At 40.3% G+C, this 24,169-nt stretch overlaps 1 protein-coding gene across 12 annotated transcripts in view; it reads right to left on the reverse strand.

The window, feature by feature from the left end:
• Positions 1–24,169, reverse strand: part of erc1b (ELKS/RAB6-interacting/CAST family member 1b) — a 202,286-nt gene that overhangs the window by 105,355 nt on the left and 72,762 nt on the right. For 6 of the 12 annotated variants that reach the window (XM_079868413.1, XM_079868412.1, XM_079868409.1 and 3 more), the window contains 3 exons: positions 22,459–22,470; positions 13,843–13,978; positions 2,501–2,632 (listed from right to left, as the gene is read on the reverse strand). In XM_079868413.1, coding sequence (XP_079724539.1) covers positions 2,501–2,632; positions 13,843–13,978; positions 22,459–22,470 — 280 coding nt within the window. The remainder of the gene's footprint in view (positions 1–2,500; positions 2,633–13,842; positions 13,979–22,458; positions 22,471–24,169) is intronic. The other 6 variants (XM_079868403.1, XM_079868411.1, XM_079868408.1 and 3 more) reach the window with 1 other exon arrangement.

Consider the following 24,169-nt stretch of genomic DNA (forward strand, 5'->3'; position numbering starts at 1 on the left):
AAAATATGTAACCCGGAATATGAGTTCATTCTTATATAACAGGTGCCAGGGTGGGGAGGAACTTCTAATGGCGATATCCTGAGTGCATGTAGCGAGACTTGATGTGGCTGGGACGTCGGTAATGAGCATGGAGACTGGCTCCGGAGGGTGGCACTTGTACTGTCCCCATTTCCTCTTCTCTCCGGGCCCGAATGAGGAGGCCGGCCAGGCTTAGCAGCAGCGTTGGCTCCCGCCTCAGCCCCTGGCTCTAATTAACCTCCGGGGGATTGAGCGGAGGTCCGCCCAGCGGTGAAGAAACTCTAGGCCACGATACGTTCCTGAGACTGCAACGCGCACTGGGACGATGCTCAGCCAGCCATGCAAAATCTCTAGAAAATAGAAAGAATAGGAAGGAAACGGCAGGGCGCCAGGATCCACAGAAGGTTGAACAAACCATTAAGGGTTTAAAAATGAATTTCTCAATTGAGCCAAGTTAGATGGACAGAGAAGGAGAAAGGAAAGGGAAAAGTTCAGGGATTCAGGTACAGGGGAAGCAAGATATTGGCAGCTGCTTTGCGCCCCGTTTCAAAGCCTGACTGGCTGCTTGTGTTTTCCGATTCATGGAGGACTCATTCGGAGAAGGTTATAGGAGTTTGATGCTATCTCCAGGGCTCCAAAGACAGCTGGACTGTGGAGCAATCCACATTGATGCCTTAAAAAACAGGTTAAATTGGGACAGAACGACCTGGGTAAGGCATTCCAGCACCTTCGAATCATAAAATACCAATTTATTTGTCAATTCAATCCATTTCCAGTTTGTCCTAGTCCAGAACACACATTTGGTCTCCATTTAGAGAGTTTAATTGCTAAAAAAAAAAAAAAAAAACCTTTCAAGTTCATTGCTAATGCACCCAAATATAATAATACAAAACAACCCATAAACCTTTTATTACTCTTTGAAACACAAATTATTAATTACAAATTATTTGTAATGACTTTATTTTAATTTCTGTTGCTCCATTGAAAGTCCAGGTAACCAAAACTTTTTAGAAGATCTAAAAAGTTCATACATGCATTGTAAAAATCCATTCGAATCGAGGGGTTCAATCCAAGTCTTTTGAAATGATAAAATAGCTTTATATAATGACCAGATTTAATTTAGGCTTTTATTTTATGTGAGATGCACAAGAACCAATGAGGTTTGTTCTAACGTGTGATGCGTTCTATGTATGTGTGTGAATAAATGCCAAAATTCACTATATACTTCTTCACAGGGTGTGGATTAAAACCGCTCGATACATATGGATTCATTTTACAACTCCTTTATGACCTTTTTGGATATTGTAAGTATTGGTTGCCTAGACTTTCAATGGAGCGACAGAAACATCTCAGGTTCATTAAAAATAACTTAATTTATGCTTGGAAGATTAAGCAAAGCTTATGAATAAATGATGAATTGTCATTTTTGGGTGAACCATCCCTTAAATGAACTTGGGTAGAGGAGATATATTTGCCCAGATATTTCACTCCCCTAACTCCAAAGTCACAGTTGAACTCCTGCTTACAAATGCTAAGAAAGAAACACCGTTCCTCGTGTGCTCACGTTCTATGTGGCTGAACTGAAACGGACCAAAGTTAGCAGTCCTCACGCAGGCCACACAAAGCTTATTTATGTTCTAAATGAAGACTGACTGCAGACGCAAACATGTAACCCATGCATGCCACATGAATGTTCACCACTGGCACGGCGATGCAGCGCTGGCGTGGATCTGGACGGTTGGCACGGCTCTAGTTGCTGGTGTGGTGATGTGCAGTGACAGGCCGCCTTTTTTACCGATTCCTGAGCCATGTGAAGGAGGCTTTTTAGCAGGAGCGATACGTTCGCCAAGCAAAAGCCATTACAACCCAGCCTGGGACATGCTAGCCTTGCGTTGATGTGCATACAGTTATGTGTAAACACTGGACAGGATGTTTAACTGGGAGGAAGAGGAAGTGGACATTTCCACAATGGAAAGATGGCCGTAGGATTTGGCTAGCACCACACTGATGTTACCGCACACAATTTGCTTCATGTAACACATCACAGTCCTCGTTGTAATAGTAAACAGGAGCTCTTTAGAACCATTATTGGATAATGTTACCAGAGAACATGACTGTTTATCACACTTGAAAAGCTAAGGACTATGATAGCTGAAGTCTCAATACTGCCAAAGCTGGCTGTTCCAAGCCTAATCTTGTTGCCAACTGGCTGGAAAGGTGCAAAATAACTATCCAAAATGTTGTCAAACATCTCCTGGAGCGTGAGCTGGAGTAAAGCTGTAATGGATTGTAAAAAAAAAAAAAAAATAAAAAAAATTCTACGTAATATATAACTTCTATTCGGACTCAAATTAAAAGGCACAATGTATAAAATAAAAAAGATTTGAATGTGAAAAAAAAAGCGAACAATACGTGCAGTCCAAAAAATAAAGAGAGAGACTCCTGGCATATTAATGACCCTTGGGCTTCATCTGTTTCTCACCTGTTTCTCAGCGTTTACACGAGCAGATTCCTCTTGTGCCAGCACCATTTCTCTCTCGGCCGTGATCTGTACACTCTCACGCAAGGCCTCTTCCAGCTCCTCGATGCGGTCGTCTTTCTGCTGCAGGGAATCCTGGAGGAAAAAAAAAAACATTTAATAATATGCTGTTAACATTCAACAAAATGCTATCAAGTACAACTGACAAACTTTTTACTGATACAGATTCTTTTTGTAGAATGTCAGATTCAGTTCAATACCTGGACTTAACTGCCTTTTAAATGAAATTGAATTATATGGTTGTTTTCTTTAATCTGACTGTGAAATTTTTTTTGATGAGCTTTGTTCAAAGATAGTACACATGCACATCGAAACTGCCCCTTAATAACGAACAAGTGTAGCAGCAGGTAGTTCTGAGAAAACCAGTTGCAGTCAGTTCACAGCATGTGAGGTATAAACATTATGAATACTCGGACTGCGGTAACTGAGGGCAACCCAAGCTGTCCGTCTCAGGGACGTGACTCATGTACAGTCTGCTCCCATTATGACACGGCGCAGATCTATGTCTCGCCAGTCAAGAGTGAAATCACACTACTTCAAGCGTCTACTCTCTGCTCGGGCAAACACATACAACAGAGTCAGGGGTCAAACCTAGTCATCACGAACGCCTGCGATTGATTTTATTGGGAAATTGAAAAAACAGAGGGAAAATGATGAACAGAGAAAAAGTCAGATTGAAAGAGTGCTAGAGAGCGAAAGAACGCAATGGTTAGGGACTCAAATGAATAGGCATTGTGGGATACATGGAGAAACGCCAGAGCAGTGCTGAATATGGGAACAGTCTTGAGTTCATTACGCTGCTCCATTTCAAGGAACATTCACATTTCATTTTCCCCCCACATTTCAGAATCGGCTACAAAAGTCCTGACTCGTTTGGCAGACCTGAGGCACTTAGTACAGACCTCTACAAACATGCAGTCTGACGTACACAACAGAGCAAACAGACGCTACACACACATACACACAAACTGCCATTCATTCAAATGGAGCTCTACAGTGGTAATGGCCTCCATGCTGAGAAACTGCCTTCCAGCTAAAAGCATCAGCCTTCAATATGAAGACAGAGGCCTGTTGCACACAATCCCAGACGCCGATGATCCCAGCGAACATTTTCATCTGGTATCCCACACCACAAATTCCTGCTAAAAGAGGCAATGTGAAGGTACACAAATAACCAGATGCATCTGTCACCCTGCTCCAGACAATCCTGAGAGAAAAATCAAGAGGTTTTAAAATGTTTATAAAAATGCTAGCATGCAAAACTAACCATGGCGGTGATTTACATTTTTTAGTTTGACATTTATGTATTTGGCAAACATTTTTTGGCATGCATTTTTTAAAATCTAAAGCAACAGCCTTTCATGTGATACATTATTTTCTTATGCATTTCTTGCTAATTTGAACTCTTGGTTTAAAGTTACCAAAATGTACATTATATGTAAGTAAGGTATAATTGATACAGAATTCATTTGTTCATAACATTTTGGTTTAACAGATCTTCCCCCTCAAAAAAAAAGAGTAACATTTCTTGTATGAAAATCTTTAGAGAACAATCAAAGTTTTGAGCCATTTGCAAAGACAGTAAAGTCTAAATTGAACGATTTTGTTTTATTGATTTTAACCTGATTTTTCATTATTGATTTATTTTATTTTTCTATGCATTTGACAGACGCTTTTATCCAAAGCCATTTATATTCAGGATATACTTTATTCTCTGGGATATAATTTTGGATAACTGACACATTCCATTCGTTCAAAACATTTTGACAACATGTAATTATAAGACTGAACATTTTGTCACTAAAATTCCTTCCAACTATATGCCTCAACTTTCAATATCAAGACAAGAGGCTTGATGCACACAATCCCAGACACCATTTTCATCATTCTCATCTGGAATCCCACACCACAAATTCCTGCAACAAGAGGCAATGTTGATAACCAGATGCATCTGTTGAATCGGCAGGATTTTCTGTAACCAAGGTCAGCAATTACAGGAAGTTCAGGACACGAGGAGGGTGATGGGGGTACAGATCACAGCATGTGGTATAAAGGCTCTCTCTTCTATCTTATTTTGACGATATTTAGCTTGCGCTTTCCACTCGCAGGCAGACCGCAATCACTTTGGTTTGATTTAAAGCGACAGTAATCCTTTTTGCTCGGTCAATATCTCATTACGGTAATGCTTTTGGTGCCAAAACCACACAGATGATAGAAGGAGACACCTCAGGGAAGCCACAAATCAAAGCCACATGCTGTACCGTAGGGACCGTCCGGGCTCGGGTGGGGCTCGCTGGGGAATCTGCCCAGCTCTCCGCGGCTTGCACAACCAATTAGGAGATGAGCAGGACGAGCCTGAAGAACAAAAGCTCAGCTCACACAGTTGGGGCAGAATGACTTGCAGCTGTCTAGCATGCTCACTCACACACACACAAATATTCAACCAGCGGTGTCCTAATTCAACACAAGGTCGTTTTGTTCCCATCTGTGGCTTCTTTTTGGAAGGAACGGAACTGAAAAATGCAGCACCATCCCAGGACACACAGAGACAGAAACTGACTCAAGCGGTTTCAGCAGTTCATTAGGGTGAAGAGTTTAGGTCATAGAAAGGCATTATTTAAAATAACCCAAAAACAGCAGGATGACCTCAGCTAAAAGTCTAAGAAAAGACACAGCCAAAGTGAAGGGTTTGGTAGCAGATGTCCCTTAAAGATGAGATGATGATATATATTTTCCCAGCGGGAGGATTCTTCTGCATCGTTCTAGGTGCGAGAGAGAGGAATCGCAAATGTTTAAAAAAAGAACCGGAATGGAGCAGCAGGTGTCCATCCTTCCTGGCTGGGGAAAGCGTAAAAGACGGCCAAAAGCATGGTAACATCAAACAACATATGCCAACAAACAGGCCCAATAAAAAAAGACCTTGGAAGTCTATTAAAGAAATGAGAACATGCGGATTTGATTCCCCTACCGCCACCATCGGATCCCGAGCTCCCGATCCTGGATCTGGTTTGAGTTGAAATAGATTTCTGAAATCACGGAGACTGAGGCTGCCGCACAGGCGGACTACAATGAAATTCTCTGCCAGACTGGACCGTATTAATTAAGTTTTGACTCTTTAGAGTCGAGAGACACAACAAACCCAATGTGAGTTCAGTAGACACTCAACGAATCCACCGTTGTGAACAATCACAGGGTAGAAAATTTGAAAGGAAGTAGCTGAAAGTGGGCCACAATAAACTTGAGTGCTGTTAATTTGTGAACGCAATCAATAACAAGAAGGCCAGGAGAGGAGGGAATTAAAGTGAGTGACAAGCAGAAAGAAATCTAAGCTTCCATGACGAGCTCAAAACAGGGCTTTGAAACGCTCCCAAGAGAGCTGGATATCAAGCCTCTGGGTGCTGTGGTTACTGCAGATCTGAGCGCTACGAATACTGTTTACTTCACTTCTATAACCTCCTGTGATGTGGTTCTTTGAAGCGAGCCCTTTCCGGCATCTTCCAACATCTCTCTCTCTCCCCATCTTACACCGCTTTCCGCATGTTCTACATCAAGATGACGGCGTGATGTAGGGGGAGTGAGGTAAGATGTGTCAGTGTATAAATCGTGTTATGTCCTAAATTTACCAAATGGAGTATGATTATGATTTTAGAAAAAGCCCATGCTATACAGCTGCCTATGATTAAGAAAACTGATGAGATTTGTAAAACATTTTTTCATATTTGTAAACTATATATATACACACATATACACACAAACATATATTATACATATATTCATATTTTATAAAATATTATAAACACTTTTAAAAAAATATTTTAAAGAATGTTGTTAACCAGACAGTTGATGGCACCCACTGATTTCAATAGTATTTTTGTTTTCCTACTAAAGTATTTTTCTTTTCCTACTATGGAAGTCAATGGGTGGGTGCTGTCAACTGCCGGGTTCTTTAAAGGAGAACTCCGGTCAATTTTAACATTGAGCTCATTTTTTGTACATTTGGAGTGCTGTCAATACAGAGAACAACGACAAAAATCGGTGTTGCCTACACCGAGTTATTCTATTTTTAAAATTTGCACCCTGTTGACTTCAATGGGGCAAGTACTAAACCTGCTTTTAGCCTCTTAACATCCTTGATGTGTCATTACAAGTGCACAGGTCATGTGAGTGATTCCTTCTGAGTGAACACGAGTGAATCTGACTGCAGTAGATGTGAAAGATATGTATAAAAATGATGTTATTTAAGCCAGCGCAAATACCTGTTTACATTCTGTTTTTCGGTTGAAGTCCAAAGTAATCGATTGCCGAGTTCACGTGCGTGATCATAGGTAACTAAACCTATGCGCGTGAACTCGGCAATCGACTACTTTGGACTTCAACCGAAAAACAGGATGTAAACAGGTATTTGCGCTGGCTTAAATAAGATCATTTTTATACATATCTTTCACATCTACTGCAGTCAGATTCACTCGTGTTCACTCAGAAGGAATCACTCACATGACCTGTGCACTTGTAATGACACATCAAGGATGTTAAGAGGCTAAAAGCAGGTTTAGTACTTGCCCCATTGAAGTCAACAGGGTGCAAATTTTAAAAATAGAATAACTCGGTGTAGGCAACACCGATTTTTGTCGTTGTTCTCTGTATTGACAGCACTCCAAATGTACAAAAAAATGAGCTCAATGTTAAAATTGACCGGAGTTCTCCTTTAACATATCTTCTTTTATGTTCAACAGAAGAAAGAAACTCATACAGGTTTGGAACAACTTGAGAGTGAGTAAGTAATGACTACATTCTCATTTTTGAGTGAACTATTCCTTTAAGAAAAGAGTGGCACAGCTGACCCTATGCTTGTTCTTCAGAGTAAACGCGTAAACACCCATTATGAGTAAAAAAAAAAGATGCGCATCAGGAAAAACATTGGCCAGGTGTGTTAGACCTTCAGGTCTCTCCACCCTCTGCCTCTGGTGGTGGGAAGCTGACCTTTAATTCACAGTCCTGTGATCACTGCATTGAACGATAACGGTTGTCTGGGCACAACGTGTCATAAAACAGACTCTTCAAAGCATAAAGTCATTATCATCAAAGTATCTCTGCGGGGAAATTCTGCCCTCAGCAGGGAAGCCACTGGGGCAGTTTCAAAGACATTAGTTTATGTACATGACAGTGGACCCAAAAAAACAAAAAACACAAGAATGAGAGCAAGAACGTCCCACACGGCCTGAGGCTAAATACTTAGCATAAGAAGGAGGAGAAAGACTTGAGATGTAGCAGAACAAAGATGGGTGTAAACAACAAGGCTCTGTGCTGATTGAAGGGGTGGAGGGCCTACATATGGGGCTGATGGGTATCAGATGGTGCAGCTCTGTGAATGAAAAGTCTTGTTTTAAGCAAGTCAGCTCACTTGGCGGCCATTTTGGATCTGGGTAACACCCTAGGGCAGTTGTTTTCTAGTCATGCAAGCTCAGCTCTTTACTCCTTAAAGAGTGAAATCCCCCAAAGAATTTGCCAACTTGTGTTGCAATAACATACACGGCAAAAAAGCCTATTTTTAATGAGCATTTCTTTCTAATTTTCATGTTAAAATATCAAAAAATCTAAGAAGCAACACTGCATAAGATATTTTTAGCTCATTAATCTTTAGTATGATTGTATTTTGTCTTACTGCACACCCAGCCAAACAAAAATATTTTCTAATAACGTTTTGTTAATGTTAAGTTATGATGTTCTCTCAACATAAAAAAAAAAAGAAGTTATTTGAAACATTTTAAAAACCTTTTTATGGTTATGCGAATGTTAAAGAAACATTATCATTTTGCAAACATTATGGAAAAGTTACTTTTGAATGTAATCTGAATTGTTCTTGACGAATATCAAACTATTTTTATTTTATTTTTTTCATGAATGATGTATAAGTAATGTTTTTGTTCTAACGTTTTGAGAACATTATTTAAGACCAGATAACTTTGATCATTCTATTAACATTACTGGAAAAACATTTGTACATGACTGAGAAAACCTTGCCAGAATGTTCTGAGAATGTTCCCTGTTAGCTGGGCCAACCTTTTATCTTGTTTTAAAGACCCCCTGTGGTGAAAATCAAGTTTTTAATGTTGTTTATATGTCTATGTGGTGTTTTTAATATGCTTTAAGACAAACCATGTGCACATTTCCTCCTCACAACTGTAGTTTACCAAAGACCAAATAAAGTTCTATTCAAGATACAATCAATGCTACTGGAAATGTATTTTTAGGTCAAAAAACACCAATCAAAAACTCATTCAAAGTCATTTTTTGCAATGTATGTCAATACATCAAGAAAAAGGGGAAATTTTAAATTTAGTTTGTTTAGCTCCAGTCAGGCTATTTTTCTGTCTCATCCATCTAATGTGGATAAACGTTCCTTAGCAAAGCGATCAGATGGTGTCCTTGCCAATAAAAGCAGTACGATCTTTTAATTTTAGGCCAGGATTTCCTTTCTCATAGCTGTAATGTTGAGCGCTGAGATTTCTACCATTCATTATTCAACGGCTGCTATGTCATACGCTTTCTGGTGGAGGCCAGCAACTCAGTGCTGTTGTCTTCTCCTCAGCAAAACGCAAAGGACAAAAAAAGTTTTGGAAAGCCCACAGAGAAAATGGCATTTCCTTCCTTTCGACTGTTAGGCCAGTCATGCTAACACACCATCTCTAACATGCAAAAGATAAATCGAACTGTTGCAGCCCATTGCTTCCCTACAACCAAACAAGGTGCTCTTGAATCTCACAGCTCAATAAAGTTGCTGTTCTCCAGTCTGCGTTTCCCAGAGTTCCTCTCTGACAGCACTTTGGAGTGTCAGTCTCACGACTGGCGTCTGTTAGCTCCCTCATGACCTGTTCGCGCTCGAGAGGTGATGAGTGGCAGAATCAAGGCTTTCATGTGTGAAGTACACTGCGCCTCTTGCTTTTCTTCCTGCGCCATTTCCATTTCTCCATCTCAGCCTCGCTTTACCTCTCTCTCTCTTTCCGTTTCCCTCTGAGTGTTGAGAATGGCTCTCGCCACCGCATTAGTGATGACGACCTTGTCGGGCAGATTTTTACCGCAGTTTTGTTTCACCTCTGCTCAGTGTTACCGCTAGAGCCTGATCTCTCGTCAGTCTTTGGAGGTTTTGGAAAACAGACTGGAACATTCAAGAACATTCCACAGAGACCTCAAGAAATCAAAAAAGGCCTAAACCTGAAGCTGCCAATGCTAATTTGCCAGAGACAGTAATGTAACATCTAATCCCAAGATGGTTCCTCTACACGCACAACTCACCGTTAGGTCAAGCACAAGCTATTCGTAAGAAACATAACAGGTCCTTGCTGAAAAAAATAGCATACTTCGCTGGTTTTAGCCTTTTAAAGCACATTTTAAAATGTCCAAAAACACCTAACAGACAAAAAGGCACACAAAAAAAAAAACAGCTAAAAATAGAAAACCAGGTTTGCTCACTGTATCCCATTTGCTAAGACTGTCATGTGCCAACTATAGCTTTCTAATGGATCCTAGATGTTGCACTGTGACCAGTCTGTTATGGCAGGTTGAGAAAATGACATTTAGGATGAAAAAAGGCCTCCCCCCCAGGGACAGTAATATGTTCCCCCTCAATAAAAGCAGCGTCGGCAGGCCAACGAGTCATAAAAGGCTCCTGTTTGACTCTTTTATATCTGTGTGTTTAAAAAGGACCATAAACCTGTGATTCGCCTGCAGCACTTTGGCTTTATTAACTCCAGTGTGTTGCCATCACCTGTCAGATCTTTTCAGTCACCAGCAAATGTGAACACAAAGAGAAAGACTAATGAGAAGCTGCATAATTGCAGATCTGTACCCTGGCACATAAATCTTTATATAAATGTGTTTAAGGATAGGTGAGGATGATGTGTTGATACTGAGGTTGACAGGTTTTTCTGGATTCTTTTACTGTCAGACATGTCAGTATTGTCTGCTATGATAATTTTATAAAATAGAACCTACATTACAGATATATTCAGGCTTTCATAAGTGTGCAAAAACGAAAGACCACTGGTGCTTGTAAGAAAACTTAACAGCATGATCCCTAACTCACCAAATGTTATAAAATACTGTTCCACAATTGCACACTAAAGGTGTCACTCTAAGCTCTCTGCATTTGAGTGCTGATGTTTACAACCACATGAGAGCACAATGTGCCAAACATAAAAGGGGCTGGGAGACTTATAAACAGAAGACCTATGGCTTACTATCGCCATTCGTAATGTGTGGCGCACCGGCGTCAGTATAATGGCTTCTCTGGATAAGTACACACACTGCACCTGTGGGGGAAACCCTTTTCTGAGCTTGCTTTGATGATTGCACAAAGTATGTCGTGGAATATGTTCACCATTTCTGAATTGCAGCATGTTGACTGAATGTACCTTTCCTTTCTTTGACCTGTCTATTTTCTTCCCAAATTTCTTTTTAATTTATTTTGCCTTTTTACCTTCAAAGAAGGCCGGTCAAGGTGGAGATCGGGCTACAGTGGGGCCTTCTGGTCACAGGGCATGCTGGGAGTCAGAGCATTTGGCGCTGCACTCACAGTGAGACTATGCAGTAAAAGGGAACAGACTCAACCACGCAGTAAAACAGGTATTTACTGGGCTTCATTATAATGTCATCTTTTCTCCCCCGCTGTCTTTCTCCATCCTGCTTCTCTCCGTTTCCCAGCGAAAGTCTTGATTTCTTCAGGCTGATGATATTTGATCGGCAGGAGAGGTACGCTTGATGATCCAGTACATATTGCACGTCTGGGAACTCTGTATCCGGCGGAAAATGTCTCGAAAACACTAAAGAGATGTGGAGGCCTATTAAAACCCATCTCCTGTTTTATCAGACTAGAGAGATAAATGAAAAAGGATAGGGATGATTCATAAGAGGTTAAAGTCACGCTCTTGAGGGGTGTTGATCAAAGACCCTTTTCTGCATTGCAATTCTCTGCACATGGAGCATCTGCATTTCATTTGATCGTCTTATGGAAACTAACAGCTAAACTTAATTAACTAGACATTGACATTTTGATACTTGCCCATCAAAAAGACATGTCGCCATCTGATTGCTAGGGAGTTCTGACTGGAGTTTTTGGTAGTTGTTTACAGGCCCAGGGTTAGGGTTAGTTATCAGTTAGCAATTCAAAACTAAGTTTAGAATGTTTTTTAATTCACATTCTATCATTTTAGTTGAAAGGGAGTAAATTCTTGCCATGAAATATGAATAGCCATAAGTCTATTCGCTTACAAAAGTAATAGCTCATATCCTCAAGCTATATGATTTTAAGTCTGATTCATTTAAAGAGCATGCATTAAACACCAAAGTTTAATATTAAGGACTAGGGGTTTGCTAGAATAGTTACAGTGATCCTTGCCTAAGAAAGCACCACTAATTAGAGGACTGATTGGATCAAATCATGTGGAAGCAGCACCACGGCACCAGCAGGAAACTCGAAAAAAGAAGCGAAAGACCTTTCTTCTGACCATCTAACCTTCTCCAAAGTCAATAGTTGCTATTCTGAATATGTTTGTGCAGCTCTAGTGCTTAACCACGACTGACCACCCCACATCCCACCTCAGGGCTCCAATGGAAACCTTCTTAATTGATAGAAAAAGCCATTTTTAGTGCCGGGTCAGTGCTGCGAGGAGAGAAAGGATTGTTCTGCTGTCCTGGGCTAACCTCTTTCTCAGCTCACCCTGACCAACTGATTGGAGCCGGACCATTGTAACCATACTGAAACATCAACAACAATCATTTTCCCTTCCAAACACGCCTGATGCGTCCAATAGCGTGTGCACATCAGCTCAGGGTTCGTCTGATCTAGAGTCTCAGGGCCTCAAAGCCGTATCGTGACGTGCCTGTGGGGGAAGGTGGTGGTTGATGGTCTTGGCTGAAGGAAGCAGCTGTCGCTGCTTCCAGACAAGGCCCATGATGCAGCCGCATCAGGGTGCTTCGAACGGGGGAGCGTAAGCCACAATGTGGGCTTGCGGCAACGTGACCCCACGGAGGAAGCTGGGGCCCTGAAGTCATAAATGAGCTCCCTTAGACCGCAACACGTACTCGTGTGCACGAACACACTGACGCTCCAGTCGCCGGGTACCACAGGTCGAAGTCCAATAGCACATCAATCCTGCTGTCAGAAATATAGCATATGAACTCGAACGAAAACAAAGAACACATGACACAGAACAAGGAAAATGTGAAAACGGAGAATGATCGAAAGAACAAACCAACAGCCAGGAAAAACACAGAAAACCACAACAAAGGGAGGGCCGCTGTGGCATTGTTGTCCAGAGGTCTACGGCAAAGAGGAAAAACAGCCCTTCCATAAAAACAGCCCCTCCGTAAAAACTGGGACTTTTTGCACTGAGATTCTCACAGACATTAACTGCTGATTCTGGCTTTCTATCCAGAAACTCACTCCAGAAGAGCGGGAACGACCACCACAGACCACCATCCTGTCAAATTGGGGCTAAAATAGTTAATATGGTGAAAGTTACATCAGCCAAGATGAGGTAGCTTGTATTCGCGAATCTAAACTAAACACCCCGATACCTGGATGCCGACACTGGCGCTGCTTCTTCACTATCACAAAGCCATAAATTCAAAAATAGTTCCCGCGGTCGCACTGAGCAACTGTGTCCTATTTCATCGTTCAATTATTCTCTCCTCTTCTCTTTTTCCAAAATCCAAAGCTCACAATGAGAGGAGGACACAAGGTCAGGATGTGCGTGAATGCGGTCTGGAAGAGGGAAACATGAGATCGCTCTTTACCTGAGAAGAATCCTAGCAATTCTCAAATGAGGAACTGGAGCTGACATCCAAACTTATATAATCAGAAGACAGATCACTCTGAAGAGACACATTTCTAGGCAGCACAAAAGGAAAACCTTTAAACACTGCATCAAGGTTTGAGCTATTGTGAATAACTCATGGTTTTTGATGGGTCTTTGACCCTCTTAAAAGGGTTGATTGGCCTCATTATGGGTTAAGTTTCATTGTTAAGACTATAACAGCCACTGCTCTCGTCAGATTTTAATGGTTATGTGTGTAAAACCTTCTGAAATCCATTACAGGGAACAGGGATTCATCCGGCATTTCAATTAGGCAACATCACACAAGCATGAGGTCTGGTGTTGAACGCCACAAACAGACAAGCGCAGCGATTTAAACACCGAAACATCTCAGTGCCGTAGGGTTAAATATCAAAACTCGCTGAGCCAATCAAACAACTGTGAATAACATAAATGTCACGTGTACTTTACCTGGACCTGTTGAGAACTCTCGCTGATGTTATCCTCTCTCTTACGAGCCTCTTCCATCAACTGGGCGTTCTTGCTCTTCTCCACCTGCTCTTTGTGCTTCAGATTGGCAACCTTCTTGCTTTGGTCTTTCATATGCCTGCAGTGACAAAACAACAGATTTCTGTCAGACATGCACAGATGGACATAGAGGTGGATGGATACAGGAAACAATATGTTCAGAATAGCAACTAAAGCTGCAAAAAATTATGCAGAATGAAAAATAAGCACATATTGAAATAATACAAAGTTTTAATAAATAGTATGAAGTATACAATGAACATCAATCTAAAGTATATTATTCCATTCTGAAAATAAAAATAAAAAATAAAATGAAGTACTATTGTATGCTTGATGAAATCAGATCAAATTCCTATATTTAATGTGATTTCGATGTATAATAACAAGCTTTGTATATTAATTAGGAATGGGTGAAAATACATTTAAAATAATAATAATAATAATAATGCACAATGTTTTTTTATTTTATTTTAATAGTATGGAATATACAATGAAGATTACTGTGGAATATAATATGCATGATTCCATTCAGAATAAAACAGAATAGAATAAAATTAAATGCTACAATTAGAATCAAAAATCTCTTCTTCAAAGAGGTTTTTTTCTTCTTCTTTTGGACACATACAAGCAGTCAAGTACAAACAGAAGGGTCAATGAGAGGAGCCATAAGCTAGCTTATCAGAAATGACAACAAAAGGGAGCAGAACTGATCTCCACAGATCAAGCTGTGCTGCAAATGAAAACGGCAGTATGTTTGTGTTTATGCTCTGGGATTTTTCTCATTATCCTTCAACCTCCTCCATTTGTTGTGGCATGGAAACCCGCAGGAACACAAAGCACTACCAAAAACAAATGAATATTTAAATTAAAAAAAGCATTCAAGCAGTTTTTATTTCTGAGAAGTGTCATATCAAACAGGCCTAAATCCTGGGGTCATTCGGTCACAACAAGTGCCAGAGTTTTCCTGTTTACGTGGCCGGCATCGGAGTATTGTGCACTGGCAGTGTGGCGGCCAGGATCGGTTACTGTTCACCATCTTGACTTGATCAAAAAAAATTAAAAAAACGTAAGCCTATGCCTTGCAGAACAGATGTACCACTGACTATGCCAACACCAATGTCTTTAAATGAGTAATAACACAGCGTTGTGGAAAGACCTCCCTCGGCCCCCCTTGACACCAAAGAGCATTGCCCAAGACACACAATACGGGAAGGTAATTGAAGAGTTATTATGGGGGCTTATGGGATATGACAAGCCATGTCTACATGTGCCAGGAAAGCAGAACCAAGGTGCTCCGCACAACGACTGCATCCCAATTCGGCTGGTCCTCTGGAGTAAAAAGCAGCGTAAAGAGCATGTTCACTGAAGCAAGGTGACGCCGAACAAGGCTTGGAGAAATCGGGCCAAGCCGCTGCGGCACTAGAACCTGATCGTTCTTCTGGATGAGCTGTCCTGAGCACAGAGGAGTCTCTGTGTTGAAGTACCAGAGGAAAGCCACAGTCTTCTGGCTCCTGTTGCAGAAACTAGCAGAACTCTAGTCATCAGCGAACAGTTGCCAAACAAAGTTTGGGATCAGAGTTAGCCAGGTGACATAATACTAGTAAAGGAACGACTGGTGTGAGTGTGTTTCTATCTTTTTAGAAGGTTCCCAAGGTTTTCTTTCCTCTCTTGACTGTACATGAATGCGTGTTTCTGGGATGTGAGGCCGTAGCGTGTAGCCATGCAGGATCAGAAGAAGTGTTGACAAGAGCGTAGGCGATGAAGAGGGAAAGTCTACTACTATTACATCCACTGCTCTATGCAATATTTTTTATAATCATAATTTGCTGCAAGCGCAAACAGATTTGAGGCTCGAAACACACAGAACACAATAGGTGCTTGCACTGTTAGGGAGTAAATGACTAAAAGCAGTATGCTTCTAACTCGACTACACATTCATTACAGCACAACAGCTGCTTTCTAAACTATGTAGCTTTCCCAATAAGCATTGGTGTAGCATGACAAACAGCAACATCACTGCATTTTTCATCACATTTTTATCACTGCACCCACAGCAGAGTGAACTCTGTCCTCTCTCACAAATGTTGCATTGGGAAATCGGATTTATTGTAGTGAATCAGTTCATTCACATGGTTCATGTAAATAAACGATTCACTGATTAAATAAACGATTCCCTGATTTATTTAAACAATTCCCTGATTTAAACAAACAATTCATTGATTCATTTAAATGATTCACCATGTCATTTAAACCCCGAAATATTTATTTAAACAATGTTTTCTGCTCAGTTATATAAACACGTTTTGCAGTTTTATTAGTTAGCTCTGGTGTTTTGTGCCAGATAAATGGTGTAATTGCAGAATTAAATGGTACCATCTGACAATTATACTTTCAGAAATATTATTTAGTTTGCGACTTATAGTTAACTAGTACTACTAGGAGGACCCAGCGTGGCTTGACTGTAGTTGAACTATTGTATGAGCATATCTGCAAAGTCGCAGCTCCAAAGTAGCTTCCCCAACACTGCTAATTTGATGGCTATTAAAACAAAATCTAATAAAAGTGCCTGGAGTCTAGAAACACCAGGCAAGATGTGCTGTGCTGTCAAAAGACCATCTCGAAGACAACATGACCATATAACAAAGCAAAAGAAAGACTTTGTGTGTGTGCTCAAGGGAGTTTGTGTAACAGGTCATAAATATACTGGAATGTTCCTATTTGGTGTTTCCAGAAGAGGCCAAGCCATCTGCTTGGCTCCGCTACACTTGCAATAAGCAGCTGACTGTTTTTATGCATTGCAGGCCAGCCCTTTATTCAGGGTTTTGATTATATGTTTATATGTCTCCATTTGAGCTCTGATGTGATGGGATAGGTAACCCCATTTCACAGAGTTCATGAGGGAAACACTTCTACAACAATAAAGTGAAACGCTGACATCTAATTCAGATGTAATTCGCCAGTCGTTCTGGTATTTTTGATATGCTCTGATAAAAACATGATGGCGCAGGAATATAACAAAAAACGATTCTTAAACCTTGCTGAAAGGAAGGCTTTGTGGGGTTGATATTACCAGCACGCAAGCCAATATTTCCAGTGAGCTCCACTTCAGATATAAGTGATGGTGACACTCTAATCTAGCCCATCCTGTCAGATTAAATCAAATATCCATTCCAAAGATTCCTTAAACGGACCCAAAATTTAGCTCTGCTTTATGTCCAACAACACAAACATACATGACTCTTCTATTCTGATTATGGAAGTGTCATGTAAACGCTTTAACCTAACCATTATAATCAGATTAAACCAATATTCTAATTTCTAAAAATCTGAATAAGAATATTAATATCTGTATTCATTTGAATACACATTATTTGAAATATCTGAAAATTCTGCATTCTTCGGTTTTATTTTTTTTTCCTAAGAATGCATTCATCTGATTGGTGACGGTAAATATAATGTTTTAAAGATTTCTACTTCAAACTTTGAACAAATCAGCATATTAGAATGTTTTTTGAAGGATCATGTGACACTTAGGACTGGAGTGATGATGCTGAAAATTCAGCTTTGCCATCACAGGTATAAATTATACTATTCAAATATATTAAAACAGAAAATTTGTATTTTAACAAAATGACTGTTTTTACAGTTTTTTGATCAAATAAATGCAGCCTTGGTGAGCACAAGAGACTTCGGTCAAACACATTTGTCAAAAACAAATCTTACAGACACCAACTTTTGAACGGTTGTGTAAAAAACAGGAATAAATATAAGAGACTTTTGAAGAGAATGTCTCACTTTCTTGCTAACACACAAACCTAAATGGAAACATCTCTGTGTACTGAACTCAACAACGCACGTGTGCAAGGGCAGAGACCCCATTTACAGGGCCTTCTTTGTCAATTTTCCCAATGCCAACATTTTCCTTTCCTCGAAATAAAACTCTGGATCACATGCGTAACCCCCCCTGTCATCTTCCTCCTCTCTGTAGTGTGCTTTATGTTGCATTAGCGGCCATATTATCAATACTAGGAAAACTGTACTATATTTGAGTACTAGTGTGGCTACAGGCAACGAGAGAAGCAACATTAAAATGAGTGGAAAAAATGAAACACAGGTAAACAGGTCTATGACAGGGCACTGTACTGAGGGAGAGAAAGAAAATAATCTTTCAGCACAATTTTGAGGTTGTCTAGAGGAAAAACACACTAATTATGCATCAAAACATAACATATAAACCTAAAAAAATGTTTAGAAAACACGCAGACTTGGACACAGGTGAAAATGGAGTGCGCTTTGGAGAAAGTTCAACACTCCAGTCTAACCTAACGCTTTTTAATGAATCTTATCTTCAAAGAGCTCAAACCCTGAAATTTTATCAAAAATAGTAATTCATCTCGATCTTTAAATTAATAATTCATATACAAAACAGCTTCAGGCAATGTTCACAGGCTTGAAAGCACTTTGAAATTCTCATGATATCTGCTTGAGTGTGTGAGCAAACATCAGAAAGTTTGTTAACTTTTAGCTATAAACATGTTCTAAACTTCTGCATAATGAAGCCTTTGAAACTTGCATCCAGTAAAGACCCCTCAAAAAAACAACATAAAAAAAGTCATTTTCACCCAGCCAAATTAAGGCCCCAGGGACGGACATGTACTTTCTGACATCCCAAAGCCATGACGAGGCAAAAGCAAATGTTGTTGAATGACCACCGCTGCAAGGTCAAGCTAGAAAAACAAAAAGCAACCCAGACCTCAAGCGCAAAAGCTTAAAATGACTTCTTATAAAAAGTTCGCTCTTTCAACATTTCCTTTCTCAAAATAATATGAACCTACATTTCTAAACAATTACGTTCTGTGGTCACTTAAGTGGAGAAATGAGGCCCGGCGGGCATTAAAGCAAACGTTATTCCAAAGTTCAATCGCACCTGACACTTAATAACATAAAACAAGACCCAATGGTAAAATTGGGTGCGATTTTGAGATGAATGCGCACGGAAATCAGTGTTGAAGAAATAAATCCATCACGCCGTTATGAGGAATTCTGGGTAGAAAACAGAAAGGCGTCTTATGTTACGGAGCCAGCGAGCGTTTATGAGCGGGCTGCGCAAAACACAGAAGGCTGGAGATGGTTACCGCGCCGCGTTTTCATCCAAGCCTTTTGGGCCCACTTTTTGATGTCATTTTTCTTTCTCTTTTCAATTGCGCTGACAGAATTGCACATAAGTGTGCCCACACTAACAGTCCAGGAAGGGATAAACAGCAGAAAGGTTGAGTGAGGACAAAAATCTTTCTGTTTATCACAACCACGACCTGTTTGACCAGCAGAGAACGGAGTGGAACGCCATCAAAGACTGTTTGAGTGCGTGTGTTTACTCCATCCCTCATCCCTCTCGAAGCCATCCTTTAATGTCAATTGTGTCTTTATATTGGCCGGAAATCTCCTTCCTGGCGTTCAGGATATGTTCGTGAGCTCAGGACTAATAAAAGGCAGGAAATGTGGGTTCTTCGCAGGCTGTGGCCATTTCTCTAGCAGCAGGTGGAGGAGAGCTGGCAAGAGCCGCTGCGTGATAGCGGGACTCATTTTCACAGTTCTGTCTGTGGCGAGCGCTAACTTTTCGAGCCTAATAGACTTTGGCTTGTGAGAATGTTTTGCGGCCAGGTGCACGATGGGGTGTCCCTGCGTCTCTTACGTATCACCCTGTGTGGAGCGGACGATTCCCTCCGGCCCTCGACTAATCTAGTTAATCATGCGGTCGGCCCTGAGGCCAGGCCAGCCAAAGCTAACTGGAAAGCACACAGAGACAACAGACAGGCGGAGGTGTTCCTCGAGCCGGCCGGATCGTATGCACTCGTCGACAGGCCCAGAGAAGCAGACCTCCCAGTCAGTGCGGGACTGTGGCCTTCACCTGCCGGAGGAACCGACACCAACAGACCAGCGCAGCAGAACAGCCTCCCGCAATAATGAGACACAACCCAGAAATACAGCCTTCTACCTTCTCCAGAATGAGTAACGGTGACTTAAATTACACAAACAGAGCAGAGGTGGAACAGAGAGGAAAAACAGAGGGAGGAATGACAAAATACTATACATTACATAGACAGATACTATATATTATATTATATTAAGTTGACAAAATAAAATGTGCGGCCAATAAAGAAAATGGTATAAAAATGGTACAAAAAATGTTTTAAAAACACATAAATAAAAAATAAAACTAATAACAATAGGAACAAATAAATTATACCAAAAACACTATTTATATCATAGACAAAACAATAATGCTAAAAAACTTAATTTAATATTGTGAGCAAAACAATTAGGCAAAAATTATTCAATTACTTGCACAAAATGTTTTATATTGTCAAATCAATCATGTCAATAAAAGTCTAATAATTTGGTGTGTGTGTATATACATATATTTATATATACATATATTTATATATAAATAAATAAACATACATACACATACATATATATATTTACACACATATATATATATATACATACATACACACACACACATATATACAGTCATGGTCAAAATTTTGCTGCACATCAGAACTATATTCTTTGGTTTTCCTCATTGTGATTGATGATTCAGGGGATTTGGCCTTTGTGTTTCCTCATATTTAAACTCCTGTGAAACAAGAAGTCATAGCTGGACAATTTCATGTTCCTAGTCACCCTGGTGTGCTTAAAAATGTAAATATTAATGGGAAAATACTTCAGAGATATTTTTCTCATCAAAAATTCTAGGGGTGCCAACAATTATGGCCAGCGTGTTTTGGAGAAAAACATTTATTTTATAATGTGATTTACCCCCCACTTTCAATTCTTTTACTTCAATGAAAGGTTAGATTTTTGTGAATTTTTTGAATGAAAGATCAAAAGGATAAACAATGCAGATTTATTTTTTTACAGCCATTTTTTATCATATTTATCAGGGGTGCCATCAATTTTGACCACCACTGTATATACATATATACATATACATATATATACATACATATATACATACATATACATATATATACACATATATATGTATATGTGTATGTATGTATATGTATATGTGTATGTATATGTATACACACACACACACTTTTTTTACTTAAAAAAAAATAAACAAAAGATAAGTCAGGGACTGCCAGAAAGAGACAGATCGAGGAAGAGAGAATGAGAAACAACAAGAAAAATAGGAATACAGGTATAAAGACAAAAGAAGAGAAGAAAGAGAATGAAAACAAGAGAATGAAAAGAATAATAGCCAAAAAAGAGTGAGAAATCAAAAACAAGAGAAACCAACAAAAAAAAAAAATACAGAAAAAAACAGAATGAGAAGAAAAGGACAGAAACAAAGAAAAAGACTTCAGGGAACGACACACATCACATTTATTGTCAAGCATTTGTAGACTAAATCAAGCGGCCCTGGAGCTCAGCAGCAAATGCGTAACACTGGGGAAAATTCATTTCAGAGTGACACGGATTCCTTTTCATTACGCTGAACCCCTTCATCTGGGGGAGATATCAAATCGGCAATGTTTGTTGAGTTCCTGAGATCCAGAGAATAAATTAAAAAAAGCCAAAAAACAAAGAGGAGGAGAAGAAGGATTGGGGAGAGAGAGAGAGAGAGAGAGAGAGAGAGAGAGAGAGAGAGAGAGAGAGAGAGAGAGAGAGAGAGAGAGAGAGAGAGAGAGAGAGAGAGAGAGAGAGAGAGAGAGAGAGAGAGAGAGAGAGAGAGAGAAAATGACAGTTCTGTCAAGCACTCCCTAACATTCAGCTTGTTTTCTAGTGGAGTAACAAGAGCGGAAAAAAATAAAACAGTTTGACAAGTCTCTGTTCCAGACCAAACTAAAAAGAGATGCAAATAATAACCACGATAAACAAGCCGAACGCCGAGATCCCAGCTGTAGAGGGACGGGTCCGTATTGACGGCGCGTTGGCAGAAGAGGCAAGCTTTTCAACACCACGCGGGAGAAAATGACTGATGGAGATTCTTTACGCTCCAATTAGAAGTTCTGCAAGGACTCTCCCTCGTTCTTTTCCCACATCCTTTCTATCAGCAGAAGCTCTGGCGAGTCGTTCTTTTCTTCTTCTGAACTCCATCTCAGCAGACCTCACAGGTAAGCTGGCATGCATTAATAAGGCAGGCTCTTCTGTTTGTAGTGCCTGCTTGACCTTCCCAGGTTTCCTCATTCCTTCTTTTGAACCTTTAATCAATTCAGGTCAGAGCAATTTCAGTTTTTTCCACAGAAACTTTAGAAGCAAGTCCAAGGGGAGTGATGGAGGCACCAAGAGCAAATTGGGGTTAAGTGCATCGCCCAAGGGCACCACCACACCACAATCAACCACTGAATTATTTTACCCCCATCTAGCGGATATAGTTTTCCCCCCCAACGGCCCCTCAATAACACAAGTCCCAGATCCTTCGAACCATCCTTAAAATGATTTACAGAGTGGGCCCTGTTAAAGCAGCACATAGTTTGTGTGTTACAACGTAAAGAAGTTGATTTGCAGTACAAAAGAAGTGCAAGCAAGGAAAGTAGGCATACTGACCTTGAAGCCAGACTGGGATGTAGACAGCATTCCAGTGAAAAGAAACGAAGAGGAAGAAAGAGAGAAATAGAGGTGAAATACACACAGAGTGAGCTGGGTTAACTTGGAAAGCTGGGTAAGACAAAAGAGTTAAAAGTACATGATCCTTCACATGTAGACTTCTGATACACGCATACTGAACGAAAAAAAAAAAAAACAGCACCTGACAATGTGAAAGAAAACATATAAAGGCCATATAAAGTCAATAAAAACCAGAGGCATCTTTAGAAAGGATGTGAATTGATTTAAAATTGATTATGCAAAATAATCGAATAATTTCACAATTAACCTGATATCAAAATTTCCAGAGAAAAGCCCCCAATCGATGTGACAAAACATATAAACGGAGCTTATAAAACACACATAAACATAAAAAACATGAGAATAAGCTTTGCTATCCTTACAAATAGTGATTCTGTTGTGCTCCCTTGTGTTTCACCTCTATTTCTTTGTTACACGTCTCTTCAGACTCACCCTCCCATTTTAGCTCCCTCTTGAGAACAGTGAGCCTTACAATCCTCCATAATTACTGGCAAATTTACTGCTGCCGAATTTATGAAATAAATACCCCAATGCCCCAATTCAACCGCTGCCATTTTTCGGTGACTTTGAAGGCATTTTCGAACAAGACCTGCCTCCGCACCACTGATCTGCAACAAGAGGAGCTTTGGCTTCTCCATCTCTGAGTGAGAAAGGTAATCCTGACTCACTCTGAACAGAACGCACCGCTTCTACCTGCCATTCGCGTCTTGATTAAAGACGCAAGCGCTAACAGAAGAGTATCTGTCTGAATAACTCTCCGTCAAAACCACATCAAGAGTCAAACTCCAGAGTGCAGGAAAACTAAGACACAGAAAGAACAATGGGAGGTTTTTGAGAACCGAACTCCCCGGTGTGTTTCGAGAGCATAACCTGACTCTGAGCGGTAATTAGCTGGGAGCGCCACGGTTAGCAACTGCGGCTGGTGTTTATTTCAGAAATCTTCTCTCGGTTGACATGAATGATGCATCGAGCCAAGCATATGGAGTTTGTTTTAGTCTAATCCTCTCCTAACGCAGATCTGTAAAGCGTGAGACATTCAACGCAAGTCAGATTAATATTTATGAAACAACAGAAATCCACCAAAAACACTTCTAGTATTCAACAGCGAGAGCCTCAGTGCAAATAAATGTCCCTGTCAGGCTAAAGCAGGGCTTTTTGTAGATGCTGGTGCTTGGGAACGGTCTCGGACAACAGCTTTGAAAGGCCTGATGGAGGGTGAAAAGGAGTAGTACACGACTGTCAATGCACAAAATCCACATCCGTGACCTCCACGACTCTTTACCTCAGGGCCAGACTCTCCCTCACATTCTTGTCTGTTTACACTTCAGCTCTACTTCAATTATTCATTATCTTTATTTATTTATAAGAGCTGTGAAGATGTGAAAAGGTCTATATTTGCCTCTCATTAATTAGTCCAATTACACAGGCCGAAAACACAGATGTTTACAGTGCAAAATGTCTAGAAAAATGCTCCGGGAGGAGCAGTCATGCAGTTGAAGATGTGCAATTCATAAAGTGTTCATTTATGGAGCTCTTTGTTGCTTAATCACTTTATTCTCCATGTCTACGGACACAGAACATACTTTGGGATCAGAGCAACGTATTGGGGATTAGAACTAAATCTACAGTC

Source organism: Squalius cephalus (genome assembly GCF_949319135.1).
Source record: "Squalius cephalus genome assembly, chromosome: 4".
Classification (NCBI taxonomy): domain Eukaryota; kingdom Metazoa; phylum Chordata; class Actinopteri; order Cypriniformes; family Leuciscidae; genus Squalius; species Squalius cephalus.